Source organism: Pomacea canaliculata, linkage group LG13 (assembly GCF_003073045.1).
Source record: "Pomacea canaliculata isolate SZHN2017 linkage group LG13, ASM307304v1, whole genome shotgun sequence".
Taxonomy (NCBI): Eukaryota; Metazoa; Mollusca; class Gastropoda; order Architaenioglossa; family Ampullariidae; genus Pomacea; species Pomacea canaliculata.
The window spans coordinates 17762455-17781165 of NC_037602.1; the positions used below are offsets into that span (position 1 = coordinate 17762455).

An 18711-nucleotide genomic window follows, 5' to 3' on the forward strand; every position below is an offset into this window, starting at 1 on the left:
CTACTTATGCAGCTGTTATTTATCGTAGATTACTGCAATACCATATTTTACATACCATAGGTTTCCATATATCGTGTAAGGTTTTAGTTCACATAAATTGTTTTGCGTTTCTTTTTTGAGGTAGTTTCGCGCGCGATGTTGAGCTAAAAGGGGAGGTAATCTAGTCTCTAGAGTTAAAAAAAAAATTAAGATAGGTTTCTGTTTTTTGTAAGAAAATGCCCCCAGACTGAGTAAATGTTTGGTAAAACATACCATATACAATAGTTTGTTTGGATAATACTAAAATTCGACAACACTAGTTAGCTTACACCAAACCCTTTAGCTCTTGCATTGTAAGTCGTTTTGTAAACATTTAAACAATGTTACAATTGAAATAAAGTGCCTTTTTAAAGAAAAAAAATTCTTTGTTGGAGCTAGTTAACCGATACTGAATTGCCTAGTTCAAGCTATAAATGACAACTGCCTGTTTTAAAGCATTTATCATTAATCAAATGTTTAAAGGTGGGCAAGGGTGATAACTAATCAGTAATCGAAAAAAATGCAAAGTGTTTGAACTTCCTCTTGGAAGAGGGCGCTGCCATACTTTCATTGCGAATTGACTTCCTGCTATCGTGAAAGGAGTGTAGGTTGGTGCTTTAATCAACGTTGCTATTTCAAGGTAGGCGCAAATGAACTCGGGCTGATTTGATTAATTTTCTTTTAATTCCTTTTTTATTTATGCTGAAATGAGTGAAAATAACCACAATGTTGTCTTTCGAGTGCATCATGTCAAGTGTTTAAGCAGAACTTTTCTGTTTTAAGAAAAGGCTGTTTCTAGATCATGCCAATGATGTACATGTAATATTATAGCGATGTTAATTTTGAAATTAAGGTGATCATGAGGCATTTTCTTTATACTGTATGAACTGTGCATAATTACGAAAGTTGCTATGTTTGCTGTCGATCGTTTCAAGCCGGTAGAGTATCTCGCCGTCACTTAGCTATTATGTAGCACAACGCTACATGGAAACTAAACTTGTGTTTCGAGCAAACAAGGAAGTGCATTTGTCGGTTTTTTAAAAATGCAAGTAAACCATACAATTGTTTAACTGTTAAATACCCTACAGAAAAATTATGCAGGATGCAATGTGTAAACAAATAGACAAAAAATGCTTACTGCTTTAAATGAGATATGCTCAGTAATGAATTTATCATAGATTTTAAGCAGCAAAAATTGAGTGAAATTACATCTTTTTTTAGACTAATGTCACCATGTTTTCCCCTCTCTTTCCTTCCTTGTTGTCACTTAACTAGTACATATGCCTCTTCTGTTCTTTCTGTCATTGGATCACTTGACTCACACAGTCATAGTGGAAAGTAGAGAGTGAATTGTAAAGACTGTAGCCTGTAAGTCTAACTAAAGACATAATATTATACCTTGACTTTAGACTTTCCCAAATTATGCACATTATTCTCATGACCACGTTCACCCCAAAGTTAATAGTAACTTTTCAAAAACAATTTGTAATTAAGTCAATCGGGTGGTACACACACAAGAGAGATGGGTTTTTTTTTAAGTGCCATAAAAGACACATTAGTAACAGTATGAATTGTTTTGAATAGGTCCCAGGTTGAGGTTCCTGGTCCAAAACACAGTTGTCAATATCATCCAGTTCTTCTTTTTCAAAGTGGTTCAGCTAACATGAAAGCAAGCAACTTGTGAAATTCATCTTATACACATCTTCCAATAATTTTCTTGTCAAATATATTCTTTTTAAAGGATTTTTTAATGTTCTCATTTGGACTCTAAATGTTAAATTTTTGTGTTTTCATGACATATCTTCACATTTGACAGGATTTTTTTCCCAAGAAAATTGTATTACATTCATTAGTACTTATACTTTTATTGGCATTGGTAAAAGTGCTGCAGTGGTGTTAAAGATAGAGGTAATATTAATCTGCAATAAAAGCTAGATCAACTATTTGTAAGAAAAATAGTCTGTTTAAGCATCCATAGATTACTGGGATTTACACGATAATGGAAAAGAACAGACAATATTGCATCAGCTGTGTGACCTTTTCACTGACAAACTGCACATAGAAACTATTATGGCAGTAGATAAAGGAGGTAAGCAGTCGGTGGAACAAAAAGAAGCTGTAGATCCAAACCAAAAAATTGCAGACAAGCAGAAAGTGCAACTTATGGACAAAAAAGCATGTGTCAATAGGCATTAAACTCACAGCAGGTCAACATATAAAGAAGAGAAAACATCAAATACAGAGTGCAAACACCCTCAAGCTGGTAAGGTGAAAGGGCAAGATGGCAAATTCATTGACATCTGAGCAGATAAAAAACATTCATGGGAAGTGTTAACCAAACTAAAGATTGTGTGGGTTGGGTAGCGGGGCAAGCCTTTTTTTTTTTTAAAGTCACTGATGAAGAAATTGTGTGAAGAAGGGACAGACCAAAATACTGATATGACCATTTCCTTGTAGCACACTTTGTAGGGTTTTTTGGAGTAAGTCAGTAGCTTGTTGCATAATTTGACAGAAAAGTGTGAAGTTAAGAATGGTTCTACTTCTAATCACCCTTTGCATGCAGCTTAGTCAAACATGATGAAGTATAAAATGAATAAATATCTAGTTTCCAGTCCCCGCTTTCAGTGCAATATGGCAATAGGTAAATGCAAAGTCATTCATTAGCTCATTTTAAAATAAGAGCACATACTTCATTTCTACCATAATCAGATACTGGAAGATGATTCTGACTTTCAGATTATAGCATAAGACTATGGGGTGGGGAGGAGGAATCAGTGTAAAGACCAGTTACCTTTTGTACATCGCACAATATTTATATAGTCTTAGGATGTTGGTGTATATGCCAAATCATTGGTAGCAGTAGTGATTCTTCCCACACTCAATATCAACCATCTGGAAATAATGAATGGGACTAAAATATGTCTTAATGATTACTGCTGAGACAAATGAGAATTGTTTTTATTTTGGTTGATATGTGTCAGTGATATGGCTCTACTTTTGTTTCAAGAGAAGCAGTTTTTGAAATACCAGGTGTCAGTATGTAGGCATTTAATAGATGTCAATACTTGTCACACTAATGCACGGACTACAGTGAAAATATTAAACTTTGTTTGCAAGAAAAATGTTTTAAAATGTTAATGATCAATGTGTGTTATATATATATATATGTGTGTGTTTGTGAGAGGAAAAGGAGAGAGAGAAAGACTGTGAAAAGTAACACTAGATGGCTTTTCTTTGTGGAAATAAAAGGTGTCAAGATGTTAAAAATGTTTGTTATATTGCTTGTCTTTTTTAAGCTGAAGGTGGGATGCAGCAAATGCTGCATTGCTGCAGCCTGTCTGCCATTTAGTCAGTACACCAACCTGATCAGTTTGGCACTGCTCTGTTAAGATGCCAATGGAGCAAGTGCAGGTATGAATTGTATATATATATATCTTTTATTATTTGACAATTTAAAAGATTTAATTGTGAATTCAGAATTAATGAAAGAGTGGAATTGGCAAGTTATATGTATAACTTGAGTATGCCAGCATCTGTTTTTTTGGCATATCCTCTGACCAACTTACCTACTTCTGTTGTCCTCTTATATAAGCTCTTGAGAGTCAACTGTTTAAAACACTTTTTAAAAACTTTACATTCTTTTAGACAAACAGGATTTTTTTGTCCGGGTGTAACAGGCATTATTATAACAGACACAGTGGCACATGTTTAATGGAAATATTTAGTTTTATTTATAAATCCATAGAAACAGTTTTGGATAAATTTGATTTTAAAATCCTGTGGTTGGGATTACTGTGTCTGCCTTTGGGTAACATAATCATTTCAGTTTGCTAGATGCCCTTTTTATTTATTTATTTTTTTTGTTTGTTTTGTTTTTGGTGGTTGGAGGAAACCTAAAATAATTAAACTACGTAAAATTGATGGCCTGCACAGCAACTACCTTTACCCTCTAATGTCTCTGACTGAGGGATGTTCAGATCAAATCAAACTTTATTGTTGTCTGTCTGAGCAAGTCCAAGACAGAAATTTTTCTTTTGCTCACGAGCCCAGTCACATACACAAACATAATATGAGCATGACAAACATAATGTGAGCATAAAAACATAAGCATAGCAAACACAATATGAGCATAACAAACATAATTGCCAGACATATCCATACAAGACATTCAATACACACGCACACCTATACCTCTCACATACATGTGAAACCTCCTAGGAGGGTACCAGATAGTGTAGCAGCCCTATCAATCACTTCAAACCACTTGTTACTGATTCACTATTTCCTTATGCCATAGAATAACACTAGTAAAAGAAATTATTAAAAAGGTCATAAGAAACATTTTTAACATTTTATTCTTTCACTTTTATATTTGAGACAGTTCAGGTCAGTGTTAGCTTTTTTTTTTCTTTTGCTAATATCTCATAGAAATGCTTGAAATATGGCAAGCACATATCTGATAGAAGGCTAGGCTTAAGCCAGTTTGAATGTACTTGTGCATATAAAATAATCTTTGATTATTTTATAAATGCATAATTTCTCCTCTACTGCAGGAAAGAATGTTTTGACCCCTTTTGTCAGGCTGTATGGAAGTAATCATTTAAGCATGACTATTTCTAAATGAAATTATCACCCTGCCCTGGGTCAAACCATTCTTTTTCCATAGAAGAAATTTTATTGCCACAGTGTGGCATAATGGTTTTGTGTGAAGACAAAAATGTTATCATAAAAGAGACCAAATCTGGAAGTGAGAAAGTGTTAAGGAAATACAAGAACATTTGTCTTTGTCTTAATGAAGGATGAACCATGGCATCAAGGTACAGAAGTAGTGGCACTTTACAACTTCCCTGGTCGTTCGCCAGAGGATTTAGCTTTCCAGAAGGGAGACCTTCTTATCATTCAGCATGGTACAAGGGTGAGTGCTTATTTCATTGTAATAAGGCATGTAACTCAGAAAACAAAAATTACCATTAACAAAGGAAGCACTCAAGGATAAAAGTAAGTGCTTCATATTTTGAACAAGCCTTTAAAAAGCAACTAGCATTAACAAATAGAAGAGCGTTAGAATGTTAAGTGAATTCTGATTGTAGGGTTTTTCTTTACAACAAATGATTCTTTTCAGGACAAAAATTGGTACAAAGCTAGTGATGCACAAGGGAGGCAAGGGATGATACCAGCAAATTATGTTCAGCCACGCAAAGTTGTCACTCTCCATGCAATGCCGTAAGTGTTTCTTTATTGTCTCATTCATCCTTTGATCAGAGTATGTGGTAAAAATCTGCCTTTGTACTTAAAATACATGTATATTGTTTGTGAAAACGCAGAGGGTCAAGGGAGTGGCTTGTGGAAAAGACACTGTTATGTGGACATGTGCTGGTTTATGTTTTTGACTGATGAATTGTAAATTACTAAAAAGTGTAATGACAAAAAATTTAGAACCTAAAGATTGATGGAGAATTGAGTTGTATAAATAACCAAATGAAAAGTTTTCATCTGCATCACTTTTCTAGTTTTATAATGAAATATCACAAATGAATCTGACAGTATTGCAAAGTAATCTGTTGGTGTGATTTTACAAAGTGGATATGCAAACATTTTCTTCACTGACGGTTTTGCACATAGAGATTTAAATGAGATACCAGTATATAACACTTGATTTCCCAACCTGCTGTTGCTGTACAAGACCTGGTATTGAGTGTATTGTTGAGTGACGGTTGTCCCTCTGTAGATGGTATCATGGCCGCATATCTCGGGAGGAAGCAGAGGCACTGTTGCGGTACTGTGAGGATGGAGTCTTTTTAGTGCGTGACAGCATTCACTTCCAGGGAGACTGCACTCTCTCTGTGGCCTGTCAGGGCCGCATCGATCATTATCGCATCTTGACGCAGGGTGGCCGGCTTGAAGTGGATGGTGGAGACTGTAGCTTTTCCTCACTTAGTGACCTGGTGCAGGTACCTGGCCTGTGAGAGTTTTCAGCTGCTGAATGTACTGCATGTGCAGGATAGTTCCTGTAGCAGCATTTGCAGTAACTAACATGCAGATTGTTTTGCATTTAGAGCTGTGTGCCAGCCTAAAGTCAGGAGTTTCATAGTTGCATGTTTTGAAGCATCGTGATACAGGTAGAAGAAAGGATTGCTGCATCATGCCTATATCTGTAACTCCTTAACAGCTTCTGTCTTCTGCCCAAAATTTGTCCAAGCTCCATGCTGCATGTCAGAATTTTGCAGTTGAAGAAGACTGGACGTTGAAGAAGACTGAAACATTATTTGGAAACATTATTCCAGTGGCAATTTATCTGCAGTTTTGGGTGTGGGTTTGAGCATATGTGTTTGTGCACAAACACACATATGTGCATTTGCATTCTTTAAAGTGTGAATTGGCCAGAGAGAGTGATCCTGAAAGTGAAATTTGTCCAATTTAATAAGGCAAATACAAAAACCTGCATTTGGATTAAAAAAAAATCATAGATACTATATAGTTGTGTTTGTATCATACAAATTGTGCACCTAACCTAATGTCTTCTACTAAATTTAACACATATTAGTAACAAATCTAGATTTATATTCTATAATTTCTGTTTTACCTTATCTGCAGACCATCTAGATGTGAACATGTATCACCCATCATTTGTTTGCTTCACTGGCTGCCAGTCGCGGATTATATATTCTATAAACTTCCTACTCTGACTTACTCCGCCTTTTCTGGCACTGGTCCTTGGTACCTCTCCAAACTCTTTCCGATCTATACACCCACATGACTTCATTGTTTATCTTCTGACACCAAGAGTACCACTAAGACACTGACGAATAGATGGAGATCCTTCTACCAAGCCCTACCAATTTTGAACAGATTACCTGTCAGCCCTTGTCACTCCGAATTCTTTTACCGTCTTTAAGTCTAAACTTAAGACACATTTTTTTCAGAGCATCAACTTTACTGCAACCCTGACCTGACCATGAGCATGCCTAGCGTGTGCCTGTACTTGTTGTGTGAGTGGGTATTTCTGTTGTCGAAGTGAGCGTGTGTTGTATGTAAATATAGGTGCATGGTTCTGGTGATTTAGTTTTCTTCTGTTTATCATTAGCAGTTTAAGCAAAACGTTGTGCTGTATAAATGTTCATTATTATTATGGGTGCAATTTTTTCCTTTCTTTTTTATTTGACTGATCTGTTGTTATGATTGCAATGATACCTGGGAGTAAAGAGTTGTTTCTTTTCTGAACAAACGTACAAATTCTTCTTAGTCTTCAAATAGTACTTTATAAAGACCCAGTTTGATAATGAAACATTTCAAACAACGCTTCAGATCCATCATCAACAAGGCCAAGAAGAAGACATATCCAGGTGCTGATATAGATCTTGTCTTAATGAGCCTAACGTTGAAGCTGAAAACAGCACGTCTCAAACACCCCCAGATTCGCTTTGATTTGGAGAAGCTTGAAAAATCAAATGTTGCGGAGGGCTTTCCATGCTGTCTATAGATTTGCCACACCGAACTTGGTGGGCTGTGGATGTAGACATCCTCACTGGAAACATCAAAGTGCTGCTACTATCAACAACCTAGTCAGTTCTAGGGCATCAAAGGAAGAAGAAACAAGCCTGGATTGTGAACAACATCCTAATTCTTTTTTGTCCAAAAAAGAGCCTTGAAGAGAGAAAGGAAAAGCAAACCCTAAGCAGCTTCCAAATACAAAAAATTGAACTGTGCCACCTGAAAGGGATGAAGGCAACTAGGGAGCATTGGATCGAGAGTCAGTTCCAGACCACAGAGGAGGAAATGGCATGGGGTGATACCAAAAAGGCTACCAACTACTAAGGACCATAACTAAGACAGGTCAACACAAGACCTCATTCATCAAAGACAGCAATGGCTACCTTCTTACAGAAACCTGTACTAAAGTAATGGACAGTATTGCAAAGACCTGTACAACTTCAAGCTGAAGACAGACATTAACGTCCTTCAAAACAACCAGCCTAAAACCAGTGAACCTGCTTCACTATCAATCCTACAAGAGGAAGTTGAAAGAGCTGTATGCAGTCTGAAGGGAGGAAAGTCACCTGGCATGGACATTTCAGCTGAGCTGCTCATGTAGGGTGGGAAAGAAATTACAAAGGCCCTCACGGCTCTGTGGCATAGAGTCTGTGAGCACAAAGAATGGCCTAAAGAATGGATCCAGTCACTAGTTTGTGCCAGCCAGAGCTACAGAACCAAAAGCTTTATCAGCTACCCAAGCAAAGTCACGCTGAAAGTAATACAGAACCTTATCAGCACCACTGCAGAGGAACTGCTAGCAGAAGAAAGCTGACTTCAGACCAGGTAGAAAGACAGTTGAACAGATCTTTGACTGGCGCATCCTGATAGAGAAGCACCTTTAGCATCTGTGGAACCTCTATCACAACTTCATAGGCTTTCGACAGAGTCTGGCACAAAAGGCTGTGGCATGTGATGCAAAAATTTGACATCAAAGAAAACTTTGTTCAAGTAATCAAAGCACTGTATAATAGCTTAACGAGCGCAGTAGTGTTAGATAAGTAAATGGGGAGCTTTCTTTCGCACAACAGCATAGACCTGTTAGTAGAACTCTAAGATCTTACTAGCATGCAAATAAGTTTGAATGCATATGGAATGGAGACCAACAATGAAAAGAGCAAAGTTATGATCAATGACAGTGACAAAGCAGAGATCTATATGAACCGGGTACATCTCAAATAGGTAAGCAGCTTCAAGTACTTGGGAGTCACCCTCTCCAAGGATGGCAGTTCCACGACAGATATCCACATCAGGATCACAACAGCGAACTGCAGCAATGGCTAGGCTGGACAGGATCTGGCACAGCCATAACATCAAGTTTACTACAAGTACAGTTTGTACAAATCCCTTGTAATACTGATCCTGCTCTATGGGTGTGAAAGGTGGATTCTGCTTGCCAGTACAGAGAAGAGCAAGTGCCTGAGGAGGCTTCTCCAGATCTTCTACGGAGAAACAAATGACTTTGTACGAAGCATTGTTGCCACACTTGTAGAACTTCAGGAACCTCTACTTGCAAAAGTCAAGTGATATAAGCTGGTCTGGTTTGGCCATGTGACACAGTATGACACCTTGCCAAAGACTGTTCTTCAAGGTACTTTAAAGAGTGGTCGACACCATGGTGACCAAAAGAAGAACTTGTTTACAAATGTCGAAGACTAGACAGGTCATCCTGTGCAGGACCTGCTCACTGTCACCCAAATCAGGCATAAGTTGCAGGCCTTTTCAGGTGCCACATCAATCCATGTGTTGCCCCCAATGGTAGATCAAGGGACGAATGAGTGAAATGATTCCGTGTAAGAGAATGAACCTGCATGAAACAATGGGAAACATTTTGCATTAATATTTTGATAATGGTGACATTGTGGTTCCACCTTATGGTGACCATGACCACATGGAAATATTTGAAAAACATGGAGACATGTGTCTGTGCATACTGTAAGTAAACACATATCATTTGACAAACTATTTATTTTGCATCTCTTAACTTTTTTTCAGGTCTGCCATATTCTGGTAAATTGAAGACTATATTCTGAATATCAGTGTCTTTTTCTAAATAAATGTTTCTGGTAAAGTGTCTAAAGTTTTTTTCAAGTTATTTCTCCCTCCCTTTCTCTTTTGTATATATGTACATGCGAGAAAGAGGGTGCTATTTGTGATTCAGTTTTATATGGGTTTACATGAAATTTTAGCTTCTGTACCTATTTGAGACTAATAGTTCTTTCAGACTTTGAATTGTTTTAAATAAGAGTCATTCAGACAGCTGTTTGCCTAGTCTGATTACCAGCAGCTTTCTCCCTTAAACTAGTGGCCAGTTTCTGTCATGCGCAGCCTGCAGACTTGCTGCCTTACCCAGCCTGTTGACCAGTAATTGCTTCCCCATCCTGCTACCATTTGATTAGAAATGGATGTCTGAACTCTCAGATTATTAGCTGCTACCCACCCTGCTTGTGATGCATGTCTGGTGCAAGGTGACTAACTGCTCTTGCTGCATGTCTGCCTTGTCTGTTGTAGATGGTTTCATGGTAAAATATCACGGCAGCAGGCTGAGGATCTCCTTAAGCCACGTGAGAATGGCCTGTTCCTCATCCGTGAAAGCAACAACTATCCTGGCGACTACACACTGTGCGTGTGCCATAACGGCAAAGTGGAACACTATCGAATTCTCTACAGGGACAACCAGCTGACCATCGATGAAGAGGGCTTCTTTAAGACTCTAGATGAACTTGTTAAGGTAAACAGGCATTTATCTTGTCTGTTCTAGATGGTTGCATGGTAAGATTTCGCGGCAGCAGTGCGAGGAACTTCTGGACCAACCTGTCGACGGTCTGTTCCTGGTGCGGCCTAGCAACAGGCATCAGGGGGACTACACTCTGTGTGTACGCTTCAGGTCGGGTGTTGAACACTACCACATTAAATACCGTGGCAACAGATTCACAATTGATGACGAGGTTTTCTTTAGCAGTCTGGATGAGTTGGTGAAGGTAACCCTGCTTTTCAATAGACGGTTTTTGATCTGTCCACCAGCAGCTTTTGCCTTTATATGTCTGGAGCCATTGGCTTGATATTCTGTTGTATGTCACATCTTTTGGAATTTATTTCTTTCTCATTTGTGTAAAAGTGAAAAAAAGCAGCAGCACTCTGTCTGTTCTTAGTTCTTTTGGTGGCACCATTATTTTGCCTAGTGTGGTATTTCCAGTGACAATTCTACTGCTTATGTTGACAACCTGATGTGGAATCCTATGCATATTTAGTTGTTGGTTTGAATTGGCTAGTTTCTTGATTGTGCTGGGACAAGTCAGTGTTTATTGTTTGTTGATTGTTTGCTGAAGGTGAAATGATTGTAGTCACTTGACTGGCAATCCATTGTATAGCTTATGAAGCTTAGCAAAAGCCTGACCTAAATTTTGGGTGTCTCTTCATTTCTGGTTATTAATCTGTTTTTCCATTTTCTTTGGATTCACCTGCAGTTAGTTGATATTTTAAATTGAGTTATTTGCCTATTCCTCACACTGACTGTGACAGAAGGCTTGTATCAGGACATATTGGTATAGGCGTTGCAGATTAAAAAAAAAAATGTCCTTTGTTATTAGCACATCCTTCTGGTTTAGGTAGGAGTAGTATTGAAAAGTGTGTCATTCATCAGGTACCTCTTTGCACACTTCAAACCCTGGAGATCACAGCTTTTAATGCAGTCTTTATATAGTCTTGCTAAATCTCTCTCTTTGCTCTCTCAGGTGTTACCTTCCTTGTCATGATTCCTAAAAGTAGGTGTTTATTATGACTGATTAAGCAGAATCTGTGATGGGTCCCATCTAATTCTAGATTTTGGGCCATAAGGGAGCTTGCCTGATGGCTGAGGAGGGTCTGTGTGTCATACAAATGAGGCCACCATTGCTGACAGTTATGCACTTGGGCTTATTTTTTTATTTATATATTTTTTTTGGTGGTATTGAGGAAAATGGGCATTGTGACCTTGGCTTCATTTTTCACCAATGTGAAGAAATCCTTTAGATGTGAAGAAGTCTTTTAGGTGATGTTTCCCTCTACACTTGTGTGTTTTATTTCCTGTAGCTGGTGTCATCACTTCCTCTCTCCACCCAAGTGTTTCTGAATCCTGCCTTGATGTTCATTTTTGTGCATCCACAATGTCACTTCCCACCTCCTTCCTGCTTGTGCCAGCACCTACATGATGTAAAAGCACAAATGGCTGTTATTGATGTCCATTGTGACTTGTTTTAATAAACAGGAACTAGCATGCATACAGGTTTTTGTTAGCCAGGTTGTGTGCTGGAACCTTTCAAAGATTAATGCTGAAATTATAATGTGAGAGATCTGCTACTAGCATGCATCTAAGTATTAATCCTAGAAACCAGTGGAATTTTTAGTATGTTTGTTCATCTTGCATCCTCAAATAGTGTTAACCAGCACAAGGCAATTTTGTCCAGTTTCCTTATCTGTTTATATTTTAATAGTGCTTTTTGCAGTGCACAAAACCTTAGAAATCAAAGTCAGTGCTTGTACTGAAAGTGTTTTGTATTTGAATGCTGCGTGTTTATAATGGGTTTATAAAAATAAATTGATGTTCAGTTAATTAATAGTATTTTTCCTAACAGAGTAAAGTTTTTATGACGTTGTAAACAATATATTTATGCTAGATGGAAAAAGCTGTGTGCATTATTATCAAGCTTTCTATAATTTATTTTAATAATTTTTATTTCTCAATCTAGAAATGAGATATGAACAGATTTTCTAAAAATATGAGCTATTAGAAGTTGATGCTTAGAAAATTGGAAATGTGATTTAAGACTTGAGCATGTTGAGGTTTTTGAGAATTGTTTTCTGGTTTCAAATTAAAAGTGGGTTTAAAAAACTTAAAAACAGATGTTTGATATTTGTGTTCTCCTATAACTGTGTTTATCAAAATAGGAGAATATAATCTTTTACAGTATTCATGTTCATTCAGATGTACCGATAGCCATTGTTCTTATATGTGTGGTGTGTGTATGAGCAAACACAGGTATGTAGATGTGCACACACACATGGACAAATATGGATTTGCTGCTGTTTAAGCTTTGCCAATGAACTAATTACACTGTTTTCCTGGTCTCAGCACTATCTTAAGGATGCAGATGGACTGTGCACACAACTGACAAGGCCTGTCACCAAACAAGGAGGCAGTTTTGGTACTGTGAGTCTTGATGAGTTCAAGAATGGAGGATGGGTCATCAACCAACCAGATGTACAGGTCGGAGAAATCATCGGCAAAGGAGCCTTTGGTGGTAAGAAAAATGCCAACGTTTTATGGCCTTGCTTGTCTTGATACAGTATTAGCTAGCTTGAGAATTTTTATTCTTTTCTTTATGAGAGCTCAGTGCAAGATACTAATTTCAAATCACAGTGAATACCCCCACCTCACCCCCATCCATTCTCTAGGCATAGGCCTACAAACATATAAAAGAAAGATGTTAGCAACACAGGCATCAGGATTGTACATGGGTACATTTAGATTGTAATGGCTTCAGATTTGAGAAGATAGTATCTGACACAAACTATTAGGAAAAAATACACACCCCACTAGGTTTTTTTTGTGTGTGTTTTTGTTTTGTAAAGTAAAGTAAAAAAAAAATAGAAAAATCATTTGCATGTAGTGTAACAAAATTACCCAGAAGACTTATATATGTATATTTTTTAATATCAAAAAAACCTGTAAACATAAGCATACAGTATTAAAGACATATTGCAAAGTCTCCACTGTGGAAGAGTCTTAACAGCACTCATGCTTGCAGAAAGTTTGAATTTTGTTTTTAACATTGTGAAATCTTAATTGTATGTTGGTGGACTTTTTGGGAATATCCATGCTGTTTATTAGAACCATTTATGCCACAGAACAGTTGATGCAAAAAGTTTTCCATTCTTTCGTTCCCCTTATTATATCTGGCTTTGGCAGTCTGTTAAGTGCAATATTTTGTCTAGAGGCCACTTAATCAAGTTTGTGAATGTCAGAGGCTGTTAACCAAAATACTAATTAAAGTGTACTAAGTATTTAGTAGTTGCTGAAACAGCATTATCTCTTGCAAGTAACCAATTCACTGATAAGTGTTCCTCTTAAACCTCATTATTCCAATGAATGTATGTATGCTAGTTAGTTCTACATCTATTAAAGACCCATCATATTCAAAATAACTTTTTTTTCATTTTTATACTGATTGAATTCAGTTTCCAGCACATTCTTGTTAATATATCTGTTATGTATGTTGGATTCATTATAGCAATAAGAAAACATATAACATAGCCCAATGCCTGAAGTGGCAGTGAACTGAAAATGGAAGAACAAGGCCAACTCTTTCCTTTTGCTGCCTTTCACCTTTCCTGATAAATTAATTTTCTTTGGTACTTCAGAGGTCCTAGCTAACCTTAACCAGCAATTATGTGCTTTATTAATCATAAGGCTGTGAAACCTTCATAAGACATCATAATGACATTGAGGACTATACTAGGCTGAAGCCGCCACCACCAAAAGATTCTGTATTTGTGCAGATGTTTACAAGGGAGAATACAAGGGCCAGCCTGTTGCTATTAAGCAGTTGAAAGATAAAGACAGAGGAGAACAGTCCTTCTTACAGGAAGCATCAGTCATGACGTAAGTGCAGAGTAAGATTTGCTGTGTACCTTTGAATTCCTTTAACTCTTTTTCTTTCTTTTTCTTTTTTTTTTTTTTCTCGTTTTTAGATCAGTTAATTTTTAAATCAGTTTACAAAGATGGGGGTCAATAATAAACACAGTTGAGCATGCTTTTCTAGGTTATTTCCACCAGCATATTCATGTATAGCATGTGAGGTGTTGGCATATGTGCTCAATCACAATCCAACCTTTTGCTATTTGTATTGATGAAGCTCGTGGGTTTGTCGGGGTGAAAATGATGGATTCAGGAAATCATGATCACAGTTCAACTAGGAAGTTTGATGCTTTCCATTTAAGTGGTAAGCTCTAATCTGTGATGTTAACAATTTAACATGTAATTTAAAACATGTTTAGCATTATAAAATGCTGACTGTGGGGGTGTATACTGTGTGTATGCTGCAAAGTAAAAGTATAGAATATATAGGCTGAACATAAAAAGTGTTTTGATCAGGCTGAGTGTGCTGACCAGTTTTTAAGGATTAAGCATTGAATTTGTAAAGTCCCAACTGGAACTTGTTGGTTACAACTCTCAGCAGAGTAGAATGCAGGTATGCACTGTAGAATACTGTTATTTAGGCAGGAGCCATTGCTGCTGGCATTAAGGTTGTCACAAGGACTTTCTGTGATTTGTGCAGCACATTACGGCATGATAACCTTGTGCGATTGATTGGTGTGGTGTTGGGTGAAAATATTTTCCTTGTCACCGAGTTTATGGGAAAAGGCAACTTGGTGGAGTACTTGCGTTCTCGTGGTCGCAGTGTCATCACAAAGAAGGATCAAATCAACTTTGCCACGTATGGATATTTTAGCTCTCTGATGCATGTTGACATACTGTATAGACACAAGTCATGCAGCTATATTCTTAGTCCAGTAATTAGATGGCAAGTTAGAAAGTTTTTGAAAGTATACATGCAGTACATTCTCAGTAACCCTAGAATATTCATCTCTGAGAATTTCAGAACAATTAATCTTGTTTTGAGATGTTTATGTTACTTGTATCCTCCAGAATGAAATATATAGAAGCTTTGAAGCTTTCTTTTTTTGGGATGTCTTGCAGTGATACTTGTGCGGCTATGGAGTATCTAGAGAGCAAAAACCTGGTTCACAGAGATTTGGCTGCGAGAAATGTGCTGATAAATGACAACGGGATGGCCAAGGTTTGTTTAGTTTTACACCACTGAAATTAAAGTTATGAAAAAGGGAACTTTCATAGCTTGGTTGAACATAGCTTGGTTGAGCGAGTAGCTGTCAGGCAGTAAGATGCAGAAAGTTCCATGAAAGTACCTTGTTGTACCATGAAGTATTACAATTTATCTGAGAATTCCCAAAGAGTTACAAAATTTAGCAGAAAATATATTGATTTTTGTTTGACATTTTTCCTTTTTCTTTTTTAATTTTCAGGTTTCAGATTTTGGTCTTGCAAAGTTTGGCGATTTCAGTCAAAGTGGGCAGAAGTTTCCCATCAAGTGGACAGCCCCAGAAGCTCTACGAGAAAATGTACATTCATAATAAAAATTGGATATTGTAAAGTTCATTTCCCAGTGTGGGCACAACCTCAGAGACCACAAACGAACCGGCATTCAACCATACACAAGCATCAGCCAATAGATAATATAACTGGGAGAAGAGGGAGTGCATGATGAAGAATCGAGTGGTTGGAACTGAATTCTTGATTATTACCTTGATGTATATAAGAAAAAAGAGAAAGGAAATTGTTAATTTGTGGAAGTGAAAATAATTTCAAGGGTATTTGAATGAACATGGCAAAGCTAAAAATTTTACCTACATGTTAAATTTCTTTTAAAAGATCTTTTATTTCTATTTTTATATAAATATATATTTGCAGAATTTCACAACCAAATCTGATATGTGGAGCTTTGGAATTCTGTTGTGGGAGATATATGCTTTTGGTCGTGTGCCGTACCCTAGAATTGTAAGTTAGAAATAGTAAAGTTTAATTAAAATTTAACGACATTTTTCTGGCCTTAAGAAATCGTTTTTAATATTACTAACACAATGTCAAAGTTGGACGTGAAAAGAAGCTAACAATTAATTTAGTTTAGTTTGAGTCTTATAAAGTTCATTGATCCCATGAGTGCAGTTAAGGGCATTGGGAAATGATTTAAAGTCACTTGTAAGAGGTGAGACCACTTATAATAGCTTAAAGAGGCAATCTGGCAGAGTGGCAACAGAGCCAGCACATGTGAAGGCTTGCTGGCCAGCAGAGCATAGTACAGGTCACAGTATCAGAGAATTGGTTTGAAGTCTCATGCCCAGATAAATCACTGGTTCTCGTAGAATTTTAAAAATTGTGACACCTTAATTTGCTTACAGCCTCTACAAGATGTTGTGGTCCATGTGGAAAGGGGATACAGAATGGAAGCACCAGAAGGTTGTCCACCAGAAATCTATACCATCATGAAGCAGGCTTGGGAACTGGACCCAGAGCGGCGACCCACCTTCAGATCGGTTTTAGGTCGACTGAACAACTTGCGCTCTGTGACAGTCTAGCCCTAGTCTTTCACATGAGTCATGCATTGCTTCACATCTGGCCTTATTTCATTCTCATCTTTGTATGGGATATCCTCTTGATCAGTATTTGTGTGGGGGATTGGCCTTGTGTGATACCAACCCAGCCTCTTCCTTGCCGGTCTGCCTTCACAGCTTTGGGAGCAAATGAAGAGTCTAGTGTTGCAGTGTTTCCGGAGCTTGTGCTGCAATACTTATTCTGGTTGATTTTGTTTTCGGCTGCATCAAGAAGGAAAGAAATTGTAGATACCATGTGTCATATCCTGAGACATTAAGATAAAAAAGCATTTATCACAATGCTGCAAGTTAATGACCAGTTCTCTCAAGATTGGTAAAGGTGGGGGGTGGGGGCAGAAAAATCAACCAGCACAAGTGAATCAGCATATCAGCACAAATGTTAGACTTTACAGATTCTTTGACTGTGTCAGGTCGCTTTGTGGATGCATGCAATTTTGAGCGGTGTAGTTTCATTCCTTTGAAGTATATTTGTAACCAACTTTAAGCAAATGAACACCATATCTCTCTAATGTCAGCTGTATATAGACTTTAAAAACAATACTAAACAAACACGTGTTAAAAATTTGCAAATGTGTTGGTTGTCCAGTAGTTAGTATGGAGTAGACATGATGAGGTGAACTGTTTCAGTGTCAGATCTGTCTTTTGTTGCTTGGAATTTTGTGAAACTTTTTTTTTTTTTTAAAGAAAAGAAGAGAAGTAAAATATTGTTCCTAATATGCAAAAAAGAATATTTTAGGAAAGCACTAAAGGAAAAAAAAAAAGCAGATCTGACCAATGTAACTTTACATTTATTTGAAAGTGTTTCTCCCTCTCTGTCATGCATGTTTAGACAGTCTTAAATATTTTATTCTACCAGTATTAGGCTTAATTCCTTCTTTTTTTAAATCTGCATTTAAGAAAACTAGGCTTCTTCATACACATGTTTTTGCTTAAAGTGTGTCTTGATGTGTGACTTGGATTGACTTGTAGGCAAGGTTGTTCCATTTCTCATTGCGTCGGAATGTCAGCTGGTCTCTTTCAAAGTTTGTGACATAATACACTGGCATTTGTCGATCATTTGTTCTATGTCAGGTACATAGAAAATTTGAAGGAATGCTTATATTTTTAACTTTTTTAATTTGCTAGTGATTTACAGCTATTTGTGGCTGTCTTGAAAAAAAAAAGCCCAACTTTGTGAGCATTTTGGTATAATTTAAAAATAATTTATGGAGAAGGTACAGCATACTATTTTGAAGGTGATTTCATCTTCAAACATAATCCTGATGTTGTAAAGTCAAACTTTTTTGACATGTTTTCTGCATGGCGCAGATAATTTACATGAAAAAGGCATTGTAACGTCACCAAATGTACAAAATTGTGATGTGTTTCGGTTTATATTGTGTATCCATCAATGCAAACCATGTCTTTAACACAAAAATATACTGACAGAATAAAACATCTGCCAGTTTCGCTTAGAAGGTAGATGTTTTCTTTTTATATCCTAGAAATAAATATCTAAATTTAAATTTGAATAAAAACCTTTAAAAGAAATTTTATCTTTGAAAGTTTTTATTTACTGGCTTCAAGTCTGGAGAACTTAGTCAAAGCAGGAAACAAATTACAAGAATCCTATGCAAGAGGTAGTAAAATATTCCCGACCAACATAGCTGATATAATATCTTTAAACATCAGAGGTTTCTCAACCTGATGCTTGCCTGGAAATCTTGAAATTTCAAGGGGTGCCACAGAGTGGCTGGTATCCTTGAGTCACAAGTCATCACTCAACCAGCTGCCAATATGCTTTGAGAGATGGTAGAATCTCATTGCTCAATTTACATTTACATGTTGTGTACTGACTTAAAAGTGCTTTTTTTTTAAAGTTAACTTTGTTTACTTGCATTATTGAATGTATTTCAAACATTAGAAATTGGAATTCTTCAACTTCAAATGTTACTT

At 37.0% G+C, this 18711-nt stretch overlaps 1 protein-coding gene across 2 annotated transcripts; it reads left to right on the forward strand.

The window, feature by feature from the left end:
• Positions 1-505: 505 nt before the first annotated feature.
• Positions 506-17511, forward strand: LOC112553792 (tyrosine-protein kinase CSK-like). 2 transcript variants are annotated; one of them, XM_025221238.1, is made up of 12 exons: positions 506-658; positions 3315-3429; positions 4817-4933; positions 5141-5241; positions 5747-5969; positions 12659-12827; positions 14086-14188; positions 14865-15023; positions 15287-15386; positions 15631-15726; positions 16076-16162; positions 16564-17511. In XM_025221238.1, the coding sequence occupies exons 2-12, from the start codon at positions 3409-3411 to the stop codon at positions 16738-16740; spliced, it is 1353 nt and encodes a 450-aa protein (XP_025077023.1). In that variant the 5' UTR covers positions 506-658; positions 3315-3408; the 3' UTR covers positions 16741-17511. The 2 variants fall into 2 exon arrangements, with proteins under 2 accessions (XP_025077023.1, XP_025077024.1); XM_025221239.1 differs by lacking the exon at positions 5747-5969 and adding an exon at positions 10060-10279.
• The last annotated feature ends 1200 nt before the right edge of the window (positions 17512-18711 follow it).